The sequence below is a fragment of the Athene noctua genome, chromosome 4, assembly GCF_965140245.1.
Source record: "Athene noctua chromosome 4, bAthNoc1.hap1.1, whole genome shotgun sequence".
NCBI lineage: Eukaryota > Metazoa > Chordata > Aves > Strigiformes > Strigidae > Athene > Athene noctua.
This window is the reverse complement of record NC_134040.1, coordinates 27,561,045-27,575,095: the sequence shown is the minus strand read 5'-3', so window position 1 is coordinate 27,575,095 and position 14,051 is coordinate 27,561,045. Positions and strand designations below refer to the sequence as shown.

General features: G+C 36.2%; 1 protein-coding gene across 2 annotated transcripts in view; it reads left to right on the top strand.

The window, feature by feature from the left end:
* Positions 1–14,051, top strand: part of ATP8A1 (ATPase phospholipid transporting 8A1) — a 126,988-nt gene that overhangs the window by 95,397 nt on the left and 17,540 nt on the right. For both annotated transcript variants that reach the window (XM_074904721.1, XM_074904722.1), the window contains exons 31-33: positions 594–655; positions 5,407–5,463; positions 5,948–6,055. In XM_074904721.1, the coding sequence (XP_074760822.1) occupies positions 594–655; positions 5,407–5,463; positions 5,948–6,055 (227 nt within the window). The remainder of the gene's footprint in view (positions 1–593; positions 656–5,406; positions 5,464–5,947; positions 6,056–14,051) is intronic.

Below are 14,051 nucleotides of genomic sequence, written 5' to 3'. Positions count from 1 at the left end.
ATGGATACATATTTATATGAGTCCACAGATTTGAGTTGGGTACATTTTGAAAATGTTATGAATAACAAGCATCTCAAGAATTAAAATTGAGTATATTTTGTGTTTTTACTTAAACCGAATCTCAGAAATACGGATGAGAGCAAAGATAAGTTTCTATACCAAAAATATCCAGAATCAGTGACAATCTGACTCTCTAAGCTTTCTGTTTACTTATATGTTACAATAAATGTACACTATAGCTATTACATTTCATATTTTACTGAAGGGAAGATACTGTATCTTTGATTGTAAAAGTCACTCTAATTGAATTATTACTGAAATCTGTATTACTCATATTGATATATGATGTTACAAAAAGCTTGTGTTTCTAGCGTAATTCCTGAAGACGCTGAGTGTCTTAAAGAACTAGCAATTATAAAAGTCATAGATGTTTACTGTTCAATACAGTTCAAGATGAAATCTGCTGGTTTTATCCTGTAGGAAGTGCTACCATCTCTTCCATACCAAAAATAAGATTTTTATATATATATAGTGCTATTATGGATATTTAAATGTTTACATGCTTTTATTTTTGTCACTGTTTCTTTCTCCAGGTACCGTATTTGGCAGTGGTAAAACTTCAGATTACCTGCTCCTGGGTAACACTGTATACACTGTAAGTCTGGGTAACACTGTATACACTGTAAATCTTCCTACAGCTATCTGGTGATCTAGCAGCTGACTATCTACATTGCCTACGATTCATTTGAATGGCTCTTTGAGAAGCTTTGAAGTGCATTTTGCATTCTAATCCCAGTTTTTAAAACAAAGCAGTTTAAGGAATATGCAGAAGATACACCTGTTCTTTACTGGAAACGGTCTATTTTTTTAAATAATGAGAATTGTAATTAGCATGCTTATTAATTTAAGATAAGATTCTGCACTGGAGAACTTCCAGGTTATTGGATATGGAACTGGTTTGTGGACTTGTGAAGATACAGTTCTGTTCTCCCTCTCTCAATTTACCATGGGGCCTCGAAAGAGGGATGGAGCCATATGCAACCAAGGTTTGTGGGATGCCTCTTCAGAGACAACCAAAATTCCAGAATTTCACCTGCCCCACACCTAACAGTAATCTTCTGTTGTTCTCATAGATACTAGTCAGTATTGCTTTTTTTCTTTTAATATTTTATCTCTTAGAATAAATTAATGAAGCTAAATATCTCTTTTTCACTTGCTAGGTATCAATGTTAACCAATAAATGAGGGTTTTCCAAGATCTCATAGAAGCAAAGTTAGACTCATGCGTACTCTCCTCTGTTCTTCAACGTTAAGATTTTAATTAATTTTCAAATTCCTGTTATTGGCAGATACAAAAAAGAAACTAATTCTTCAGAATAAAAGACCTGTAATACATATACAAATTCACGTCAAAATGGATTTCCTTAGGGAATAGGGAAACATCATAACTGAAATAAAAGGAAAGTATTCTAGAATACATTGTAGTGCTTTGAGAATGTAGCTACAGTCAGCATCTCCTGTGTATGAGAGAATATGTTGAATAGTGTTTTCTGATCAGCTAACCAGGAGGGATATTCTGTGTATTTTCTACTGCTGTGGCAGTTAAAATGTTTCTTCTGCCAGTCAGTACATGGACTTTAAACAGGTTCTTTCAGGCACATTGAAAAATTGTTTGTTCACACATTCTCTTAAAAATGTATTGCTCTACACCTCCCATTCCCTGTTCCAAAAGGCAAGCACAGCATGTTTTGCTATCCATAGTATGCAATCTATCATATGATGAACTCCTCTCCATTAGGGATGGATGGAGTATCCCGAGTAAGTGTTTTCTGTGCAAGTCTTAATAAAATTAAGATGTAAGGTCATAGTCATTGTCATAGCTCAGTCCTGACAGTAGTAGTTCAACTGACACAGGTCTATTTGCATTATGATCTCATAACACCAGGCAGTGTTTAGAAGTCAATCATTTATCTGAATGTCACTCCTTTCCCCATCATAAGAGTATTTACCAGAACCACTTGTTGTTCTAAGTGACACAGGTTGTTCTTGGGGAGAGGTTCTCTGCACTGAGTTTTCACCCTATCTGCAAATGTTTCATTATTTACTGTACTTGGAAGTTGCAACCTTGCTTAGTTGGGCAGAGGTTTATTTTATGAATTGTATGTACGTGTACATGAGTTGGGTAACTTCACCTACTCTAGCACCAAAGGCTAACACCTAAGTTTTCTGATAGCATCTCCTTTTCCCTGATTGGTCTAAAATTATCCTTTGTATTGGCCATCATTTTGTACAGTGAGTTAGAACTGTACACTTGTTAAGCCCAATTATTCAACACACTGTTGCAATCACAGCTGAAGTTCTTTCCTGAAGCAATCTCAGAACTTCATCCCACACAGTTGCTTTGCTCTGTGCTTCTTTCCAAAAACCAAGCTTGACACCAGGAGGAAACAAGTTACATAGCTGTACTAAGAGTTTACTGGATTACACTAGGTCCTGTGGAACTGAGAGTTTGAAAACTTACTGTACTGCAGAATATCTTGAGTATAATCTGTGACATCAGCTGACTCAAAAACATCAAAGCCTGCATTTTCAGATTTGTGACAACATTTTCCATCACCTATACTTTAAACATAGTAACCTGGAGCTTCTTATTACTACTTGTCAAATTGTATCCATAAATGTTAAAACAGAGGTCACACTGCAATAGTTCTGTCACCTGCAACTGGTTTTCAACTAGGAAAGCTGAAGCTTCATCATCTTGAGAGCCTAACTGCTTGCTACTAACCTGCAGAATGGCCAGGAATTTCCCAAGAAAACATTATTTCACCATTTTAAGTCCAGACAACCTGCTTTTTCATTTGTTTTCCAGATTCTCCACTTCAGATAGAAAATCTAGGGAGAGATGGGAGTTGTAATTGATGTATTCCTGTTCTTGCACAGGAACTCAAGGAGGTCCGGAGAACACATGCATATTTGAAAGGCTTTCAAAATTGGGGGATGTTGAAGATTTTTTTTGAAATCTGCGAACGTGAAGTGTACATGCACTGACAATTGTCAGTCATTGCTTTGAAATATCAAAATCACAAGGCTAAGAGCTTCTCATTTTTCCCATTGCTTTTAATCTGGTTTTAGGAAGTCTACATTCATCGCTTGCACACAAGTCAGTAGCAAAGGGATTCAGAAATTAATATAGTTTCTTTGGATCTACAGAGAAAGTCAGGAATGTCCACTGATTCATATCATGTCCTGGAATTATTTCTTCAAACATAGATTTCAAATAGGAGTAGAGTGCCATGAAAATATTTGTACAACCATTCTTGAGAGGTCTTTTTTAAAAAGCTCAGTGCTTTATACAGAATACAAGTTTGATTTCCTGTTTCCTGGGTGGGATTCAGTGAGCTATTGTTAGTTTGGATCAAGGGGAGGAGGAAGCAATAAAACCCATATTCTTGAGGAAGCCACTGTGCATAGTTGGTAACTTTGTTGGGGGTATCAGTTAAGATGCAGGGAGGGTGTATATATAAAAAAGGTACATCTCCTTTATTAGAGACCTGCAGTGTGTGTTTTGTCTGTGCAATGAGAATTCTTGATCTCATCTTAAGGAAGGATATTTTCTTTTCTTACAACTGACTCAAAAGTAGCAAGCAAGTGTTCCAGATGAATGCTTTTTTTCTTGCCATAATTCATTTTTTTTTTCACATCCAAATACAGCACCACAACTGGATAGACTCAGTAAATTATAACACTCATAATGGTCTTTAATTTTCTTCTAATTGTATTTCACACATGTTTTAGGTAATGGAATTGTGGCACCATGGTATTTTTTTTTTATTTTGTCCTTAATAATACAGTGATAACTGAAATCCAAGATTCCAGAAATAAAAGCATAAACTTCTAGCTAGGGTGAAAGCTTTCTGGCAGGATTTGCATCCTTCTATGCGCTAAATATAGTGAAAGACTTGTCATACATATTTAACCAGTTATTTTCAACTTCTCACTTAAGTAAATTTCTTGTTGAGTTTCTGAGGCTACTCAAAGTTCAGCCACAGGCAAACTGACATCATAGCTGCCAACCTGGCCAACAAACTAGAGTTTAAATTATAGATGTTACGGTTGCAGCTTGGTCTTTGTGACTCAGGTTTTCAGCCTTATGTTCTTCAGCTGCACATAAAGCAAAACTTGTGATACGTTTTCACATGAGTAACATAATGTAATAACTATTTCTTTGCTAAACAGAAAACACATCTGTGTGAATTTCAAAGGAAGGAGATAAACAATTTTCCTTAATCAACTAGTCCTTGCTGTGGGATTATAAACTTTCAATCATCACTAAACTAAAATAAAACATGTCCTACAGGACAGTAACATGATGTTTTCAGAGACTGCTCTATAGAAAAAGTAAAGATGAGAGGGAAGAATGAAAATTCCATAACAGATTTATTCAACGTGTTACTTGTATGCAGAACAAAGGTCTTAAGCTGCAAACGTTTAACTCTGGCTTTCAGGGTTTGACAAAGGTGACTTATTTACTAACAAAGTACTAATAAAGTGAACTTTTGTTCTAATTTAGACTAATGTAAGCTTGAGCAGTTGCAAGCTTTCAGCTCAGCGTCTAGATCTTCTAAATCTCTCTCTGTGTAGAAAGTAGTAGTCATCCCTTCCATAGCTAGGGGGTCTGATATCTCTGCTGAAGTGGAATACACTTTTCATGAACCTGTCTGTGTCACCAAAATACCATCAGTAAAGAAGCTAATGACTCAGTAAGAGCCAGACTTGCAAAGTTCTAGGAGGCAAGGGAAATTAAGATTTCTAATACAAAAGAAGAGTTTTCCAAATCAAATGAGTGGTGACTGTTAATGAAAGCTAATCATTCCTAGTGTTCTATTACTAGCTCGTAACTGGGGTGTATCTATAAATCATAATAGCAGTGCTATTCTGCTGCAGTCATTTCAAATAGGCATTTGAACTTCAGATTTAAGAGCACACACTTACAAAAAAAAGGAGAAATACAGGTAGCTGTGGTCTAAAAGAATTTCACTTTGGGGCTGCTGCTTTTTGGGGGGACCAGATTCTATTAAAGTGGAAAAGCTATTCCATAGCTTCTTCAGGTCCATAGAAATGATTGTGGTTTGCTTTACAGGCTTTGGTTTGGATCCTATTACACAACTACGTGCATTGACATACACAGTACTTTGTTGAATATTATTAAGGAAGTCACATTTAAATTGGAGATTGGTTATCCTTTCCCTTATTTTATTTGTGCAAGTAAACATGCAATATGAAAATCATTAAACTTTTTCTTTGGTTTTCTTGAAAGTTTACCCATACTAATAAATTGAGTGTGTTAAGTAAGATCCCCATATTAAATAAGAATCCTCTCTCTCTCTCTCTCTCTTTCTCTTTTAAGTTTGTGGTTCTAACTGTGTGTTTGAAGGCTGGATTAGAGACCTCATATTGGACATTGGTAAGCAGATGTCTTTACCATATTCTCAAATGTTCTATAAAATATGGTGGATGAATAATTGTATTCTTCTTATTTATTACATTATGCCCTTATAGTTTGTCAGCCCTCCCAACAGTGTCAAATTAAACTGTGGTTACTTCATGGAAAGAGAGAATATCCACATACAAAAAATAATGCTTAATATTGAAAAGGAGGACATTGGGATAAGGCTTAAAGTAATCCTTAAACTAGAAAAATCAAATTACTCTCAATTGATTGTAACTGAACTTAAATTGGTTTAAAATGCAGGAATATTGCTGCTGAAAGTATCATTTTGCTTTAAAAAATAGCTAACCGAAATAGCAGAGTTAAATTAATACAAGGCATGGAAATTTCATCCAGTATATCAAAATCACATTGTAAATACTAAGTAGCAAAGATCTTTTGTTATGTCATAATGCATCTGTGATGTTTGTTCTGTTTTCTTTTTTGTTTGTTTTAACAGTTCAGCCATATAGCTATCTGGGGCAGCATAGCACTTTGGGTAGTGTTTTTTGGAATCTACTCTTCTTTGTGGCCAGTCATTCCCATGGCACCTGATATGTCAGGAGAGGTAAAAGTGTATTTTAACTAATACCCGAATGTATGCAAAAAAATATTATTTCAGTCTTTAGTACAGGCCTAATCTTTATTGGATCCTTTCGCTAACTAGAGGTGCATAAGAGGGCTCCTTCTTTTATACTTTCAATGTGGTAGCCATGTTTGTTTAAAACAGAATTAATTTTTACTCTTGTGAAAATGGAGCTCAACTAACAAGCTGTGATTATATGGTCTAGTGAGGAAGAATAGACAAGTAAGCTGCTGTGCAGTTCTTTAGTAAGTTTTAATTTTCTGAAGAGAAGTCTTACCAAATTCAGAACTCAGAATTACGGTGCTTATTTGTCTGGAGGTTTATTAATAATGAGACAGCACAAGTAGTGCACTGGTTAAGGCTGTTTTTTCATTTTCAATTATACAAATTTGCTAAGTGTTTCAAACTGTAGAATGCCACAAAAAATTTGAGGTGCATGAGCAGCTGCTTGTCATGCACTCATTTCCTTTTCTATTAATGTACTGCTTGGAATGCATTATTATACTGTATCTTTAACCTTTTGACAGTACTTACTGGTTTTTCTTTCATTTATTATTCCATTTGTGTAAACCTGCTCTGAATATTGCAAATAGGACTGAATCCATAAAGGATGCTTAATTGCTGCCTGTGCTGATGTAATTGGGACTTCAGTCCCAAATTCTCAAAACAATTCAGCTCCAGAAACATCTGAAGTTTAGGATTAATTTACCGGACACTAATGTCTGCTTCTGGACATGGCCAATACCTCTTGAGCTGAGAAGTTTAGTTCATTCTCGGGGGGAATCAGAAACTGAGAATACCTGCTTGTTTCAGAAAGATATTCTTCTAACAGTTCTCAAAGCATATCAACTAAATCAAGCCTTTCACCAGTAAAAGAGTGCCTTTAACTCCACCCCTGTGAAATAGTTAAACAATTTAAAAATTAATACAGGATGTGGGAAATTTAGATGTGTATCTCTCCCTCACTTGGAGGTAATTTGGACCCACAAACTCATCTTCTACATAAGCAGTTATGGGAAAAATAGTGTATAGCCATTTCTGTCGCTACTACATTTTAATGGAAGGCACAAAGAATTAAGTACTTTTGTAAAAAATGTATACATTGTTCTTTAACACAATAACTTTTATAGTGATAAGCACAGTGGGAGCAGCAGGGTGTGTTATACTTGGTATGACATAAAGGTGGCTACTTCACTGTTGAAGTAACTGAATATTTTACTTAGTACATGTTCAGTGTCTGAAGTTATTGCGAGAAAAATATGTTTCTGAAGGGAATGTAGTTCCTATGAACTTGGAAATACCTCTCTTCATAAAGAGATCTAGCTGTCCACAAAAATAAATACCCTTAGGGTTTGAATTCAACATGACACCAAAGTAGTCTGACTTACGAACCCAAATTAATTTATTTGTTATGATAAAAACGTACTTGAAATAGATATCTTGTTAGTGTTTGCTTATGCGTGTGTATATAGTAGCTTTTGATGTGTGTACATGCATGCAATTGTTTGAGGGGGTAGTTGTGAAGTGAGGTTGGTTTTGGTTTTGTTTTCTGTCTAAGAATATAGTTAGAGGTCTGTAACGTCAGAATAAAGTCTCCTAAACATCTCACAGACTGTAAGAGCTTATTCTAAAAGCTCTGGTCTAGCTTTTTGAGCTCTACTCTGGCTAAAAGTCCTGTTGACAAATACTGCAGCTCAGACTGGAAGCAGGATTTTTCGTATGGTCTCACAGAGCCCACCTCGCTGACCAGGTGGTGTCTGGCAGGGCAGAATTCACTGGGTTTCTCTGAAGCAAGTCCAGACCTTCCATAAGTATTTGAACAAAAAGATTCACAAATTCAACTGTGGAAAAGATTGTGGTATGATAGAAAGAAATCCATATGGACACCTCTGCTTGCCTGTGCAAATACTACTTGTCTGATTTCTTCAAATGTGCAAGTCAAACTTGAAGAATTCATCCAAGTACGTTTGTCAGAAATTAAATGAACAAGTCAAAAGCTGACCTTACTTCTGTAACTTTTTGTCTGTTTTGCCTTGGCCTGATCTGATAAATCATGCTGAAGGGGATTTTCAGGGTTTTTTTTTTCCAAATGTGTTAATTAAAAATTGCCCCCTTTTTAATAAACTGTAGATTTATAAGAAGATTTTACCAACTATAATCCTTGCAAAGTTTAAAAGTATTCTCTTTCAGCTCCTTAGAGCTGGTAACAAGGGTTCTGCCTTGGTTTATAGTCTTAGTAGTGAGTATTCTTGATACAATGTTCATCCAACTATTCAGTCACAACTAGATTATATCCGTCTTCTACAAACATGTTTTTCATGGCTTCTTTTAGACAGAAAAGAACCTACTGAAACACTTTAATAAGGATTCGGTCTAACTTCATATTAATGTCATTAAAATAATAAGATTCTTGCTGCTTATTGCTGCTTCTGTTAAAAAAAAATACTAAAGCTCTTGAAGGGGAGAGAAAAAGCATATGGAGCTGATGGAAAACTCATTCATTGGATACCGAGGAAAGGTTTCATCTAAGTATTTTGAAACTTGGATTTTTCATCTATTCCTATGAAATACCAATGCAGCTCTGATAAATGTGTTTAAATGGAGAACACTAAAAGATAATGCCTTAAGAAAAAAAAAAAAAAAAAAGAGTTGTAATAGAAGAAAAGAGTCTGTTTATGCTGCAGAAACACTCACGTTGGAGCACTGAGGCCAGCAGCCCAAAGTTAAATCGTAAGAATTCTGGTTTGTGTTCATCTTTTAGTATCAAAGCATCACTCAATAATTTACTGAACAAAGAAACAAGTGTGTCACATATTTTTGCAAGTTTTCCCTACTTTTTACACTAATTTTGTTTCCAGCATTTTGTGAATCATTCCAGTTGGAGAGAAGATAATTGAAGATGGCTTTTACACATGTCTCTGTATGTTAGTAATACAGAAGGAAATACTGTAGAATACTCTGCTCTGAAAGAAAATATAGTGAAATGAAAAACTATGACTTTCTGACAGAGTGCCAGCAGTTTTGTTCATTGTCTAGGCCACTGCCCCCCTCCTTCTTTGTCATGTTCCTAATACTGTAATCGAGTGCATTTTTGTTTTCCTCTCTTTGGCTCCGAGTTTTCCCAAAAAAACCAAACAAGAACCCTTTGATCCAAAATGCCCTGTTGATGCCAGAACTGCCTCAGCATTCTAAGTCAAGACCTTTGTTTTCTGGGCATTCGAGATTGCTACTCCCACACTGGACCAGCTCATCCTAACTGTACAGTACCATTCCTCACAGTATGGGAACTAGATGGCTCTCCATGTTACAGTACTCGTAAGTCCAAAGAGTGGTAACTAGGTTGCCAAATAGGTGGTGCATCAGAAGAGTTGAAAGGTGGCTTCTGGCTCACATAAGCGGAGGTATCCTAGCACAGGTATTCTCCTGATACGAATAACTGGTAGTTACATAGCTGATATCTGTTAGAGATTGATAACAGGCATCTGGGTTATAGTAGCTGAAACATGTTTCCGCAGTAAAATTCTGACAAAACCTTAGAATCAACATTCAAACAAGAAACCAGTTATATTTTGTCAACCCTAAACCAGTTTCTATTCCAGTTTAAAAAAAATAAAAGTCCCTAGTGAAGAAAACTTCATTTTCCCTCACTGATGCTATTCAGATGAAAATTGTCCGTTCACCATTGTCTTTCTGTAGACACAGCCTAGAAGGAAAAATGGACAAAAAAGTGAGAGAAGCAATAGGATTTACGAAGCAGAAGAAAATGGGAAAATAGGCTGTAAAATTGAAGAAGGATATGTGATAAAAAAGGGATGATAACCTAAGTAGTTAGTAGTTAATTATATAGTATCCATGGCTAGTTCAGGTATTGTAGCAGATCAACTTTGTTACAAGTCTTTTAGTAGTCTGAAATAAGACTTACATATTTTATCATTAATTAAGCTGAAGTTATTATTTACCTTCATATTATTTTTGTTTGTACTTTAGACCCATTCATTTAAAAAATTTTCTTCTTCAGTTTATTCCAAGAATTAGGGACTATATTCTTCTAGTCTTAGACACAGATCCTAAAATACTAAAAATGCAAGTTTTATCTGCTTATAGCAAAGTGTTAAAATATTTTTTCTACCAGGAGGATTTTGGTAGTAGTAGAAAAACATTATTTCTGTGTGAGGGAACTTGATGCACAGTGTACAAGAGAAATATGGGAAACATTTCAGAAGTTTTCAGTGATTTTGTAGCAATTTTGTAGTCTCTGTAACACAGTCTTTATTACAGTACAGTGTTCATCTGCAGTAATGTTTATTCCCACGTTTGTTGTCTGTCAGTACTGTCTAGTGTGGAAACATCTGAACAACCACCTTTACAGGCTATTTTCTTAATATTTTACCGGTAAAGATTGTGCTTTTACATCTAGATGCACAAGAAAGAAAGAAAGAAGAAAAAACCCAAAACAAGTTCTTTGTAGGTGTTTTGTGGTTAGATCTAACACCGTTATGGAGAAGTGGGTCATACCACAGGACATCTTTTTTGACCCATTACATGAAACAAGCTCTATTTAATTTCAGAAAAGGTGCCACTACAGACCTGAACGTTTTCATTGCAGACTTGAGTAGATCAACTGCATGGATCTCTTTCTCTACTGCATTGATGTAACTGAAGTTGATAGTTCTGTTTTATGTATGACATTAACAAAGAGAGTAAGTGAAGTATACTTCAAATATTTTTTTAAACAAATTACAGTATTTTCTCAGTTTAAACCACATGTAGTTTGCACAAATATCTAAAAGTAAATGCCAAGTCTCTTCGTAGTTGATGAGGTATTTACATTGCAGATGTGATTTATTTTTTTTTCTTTGAGACTCTTCAATACACAGAAAACTGTTCTGTGATGCTGAACAAAATGCATTTTTAATCTGTGATCCAGTGCATTACCAGAAGTTTCCTGTTGGCCGTGTTTTGTCATATTGTGCATTATACCTACCTGAAAGAAATAAATGATGCTGTGATTAAATTGTTATATGTTTTTACATCTGTGTAGTCCTTTTGCAATAATTGCATTAACTAATGAAGTTTCAGTAACTTATATCACCTAGTAAGTGTAATTACCATTCATGTGTCAGTAGGGTATAAAGCTGCTAGAACCTTTCCATTAATGTTTCCATCTTTGCAATTCAAAAGGCTACTTTTCTTTTTAATGCCACTTTAAAAAAGCAGATTGACTTTTAAAATTATAAAATAGATATATTTCTAAGCTGGTACAGGTAACTCTTGAACAAAAATGGTTGTGGTTTGAGTTGAAAACCAGTAGTTGGGGAGGGGGGGAAAAATAAACCAACCTGTTGTATACCTCACACTAGTACAACTCCTGACTCTTTTGGGTGTTTACTATTATGTGCTCCAGTTGTCAGGCCTCTTTTTATACACTGAAGTGATTAATAAATCATCTTAAAATTATAATACTTACTGGAATAAGAAGTATGACTTTGAGATTAAAAGCAAAAGTTCAGTATATGCAGAACTTTTTAATTGATTGTGGTACTGTAGATAATGCACTGTAAAGTTCTCCAGAGCACTATGTTTCTGCTCTGTTTGACCCTGGGGATCTATAAAACTACTGACAGAAACTGAAGGAACAAGCATGTATTTTACAGAATTTGATTGAGGTTTGCAGAATCTTTGTGAAAAACAATAATATTACTTGTTGGATGATTTAGCTGTACCATGTAGGAAAGATGTATTAGAATATACTGTACTAATAGTTTCTTAAATGTTGCTTCTGTCTGTATTATTCCACATAACCTGCTTATATGGAATTGTGCTTTTTAAAATATTAGATATACATCCTTTAATCCCCTTAGACACAAAAAAACCCACACACAATTTTAAAAAGGTAGCTGTCCAGGTACTTCAATCTCTAATGAACAGGTCTTTTCGAGGGAGATGTTTATCTGAAGTCTAATCTGAAAGGGGGAATTTCTTTTAGTCTGATGCAGAGCAAAGCCAGTATTCAGGCTGGTATACAATCATGGAATGGTTGAGGTTCGAACAGACCTCTGGAGGTCATCTGGTCCAGCCCCCACAACACCTACACCAAGTTGCCAGGACCACATCCAGATGGCTTTTGAATATCACCAAGGATGGGGACTCCATAACTTCTCTGGACGACACGTGCCAGTGTTCAGTCACCCTCACAGTAAGACAGTATTTCCTGATGTTCAGATGTGTTTCAGTTTGTGCTTATTGTCTCTTGTCCTGTCACAGGGCACCACTGGAAATAGCCTGGCTCTGTCTTCTTTACACCCTCTGTTCAGGAATTTATCTTCATTGATAAGATCCCCCCTGTGCCTTTTCTGGGCTAGATACTCCCAACTATTTCAGTCTTTCTTCTCGTATGAGAGATGCGCCAGGCCCTTCATCATCTTCATGGCCATTCACTGGACTCCCTCCAGTATGTCCGTGTGTCTTGTACTGGGGAATCCAGAACTGGACACTTCTCTAGGTGTGATCGCATCAGTGCGGAGTAGAGGGGACCTGCCTCATCCTCCACTGGCAATATTTCATCTAATGAAGCCGAAAATACAATTCACATTCTTTGCTGCAAGGGTATATTGCTGGCTCATGTTCAACTTGGTGTCCATCAGAACCAAGTCCTTTTCTGCCAAGCTGCTTTCCATCTGGGTGGCCCCTAGCATATGCTGATGCCTGGGGTTGTTCCTCACCAGCTGCAGGACTTTGCATTTCTCCTGGTTGAAGCTCATGAAGTTCCTGTCAGCCTGCTTCTCCAACCTGTTGAGGTTTCTCTGGATGCAACACAACCCTCTGGTGCATCTGCCGCTCCTTCCAGTTTTATGTCATTAACAAACTTCCTGAGGGTACACTGTACCCTACCATCCAGGTCTTTAATGAAGATGTTAAACAGGACTGACCACAGTATTGACCCCTAGGGTATGATGTTAGCTATTGGACACCAGCTAGACTGTGCCACTGATCACCACCCTCTGGATCCAGCCATTCAGCCAGTTTGCAGTCTGTTCATCTAGCCCATACATCAACAGCTTCTCTATAAGGATCTTATCACTTACGCCCTGTGGTGTTGTCCCTCCAGCTGTAAAAGGTGCAATTAATGGATACCTGTCTCTTGCATTTTTAAAACAGATGAGTGTTGTTTTAGTAACTTTTACAGAATACATCATAATAAATAAATAAGAAAACTGCTATGGTACTTATCCTCAATATTAGCAGGTGTGTGTGTGTGTGCTGTGTGTGTAAATAATGCCCCTAAAATTTGAAAACTAATGGTTCCCTTTAAATTTTCCAATGAAACAAGAGAAGTACTGTGCCATGCTTTTAAGGGAACCTGTCATATAACTCAGTTGACAATCTGTATTTCTAAAAATTGCCTTGAGCTCTATATGGTAAACAAATACCAAAGTCTCAATTCTTACTTCATTATCACAAAACTTGTGGAAAATAGCCATTCTTCAGTGGCTAATATCTGGAGTAGGTATGCAGAGTTAGCTGGTAGATTTTTTTTTTTTCCCCTGTGCTTCACTGCGTATTCCCAATCTGGATTAAAATGTTATCCAAAATTCTGGGTCTTCATTTTGGGGGGACTAGTTGGTGTAGTAAACTTTCAGTGAGGGGACTGTTGTTTATTTACAGAACATGTCTAAAATACAGTTTTCAAGAACATTGAAATAATTAAACAACAAAAGCTATGGTCTTTGTTCCTAGTCCAAAACTTGTTCAATCCCATTCTCAGCAAAAGGCCCCTATAGGCATTTTCCCACATTTTTAGCACGTTTTCATCCCCCTCCAAGTTTTTTCCTAGCTTTCTTTTACAAACCTGTGTGTCTTCACAGATCAATAATCAGGTATTTGTATATGTCTTCCCCTACATACCTATGTGAACCTCTTGTTTAGAGAAGTAAATCAATGTACATTTGCGGCGAATATTATTACTTCATAAAATAAC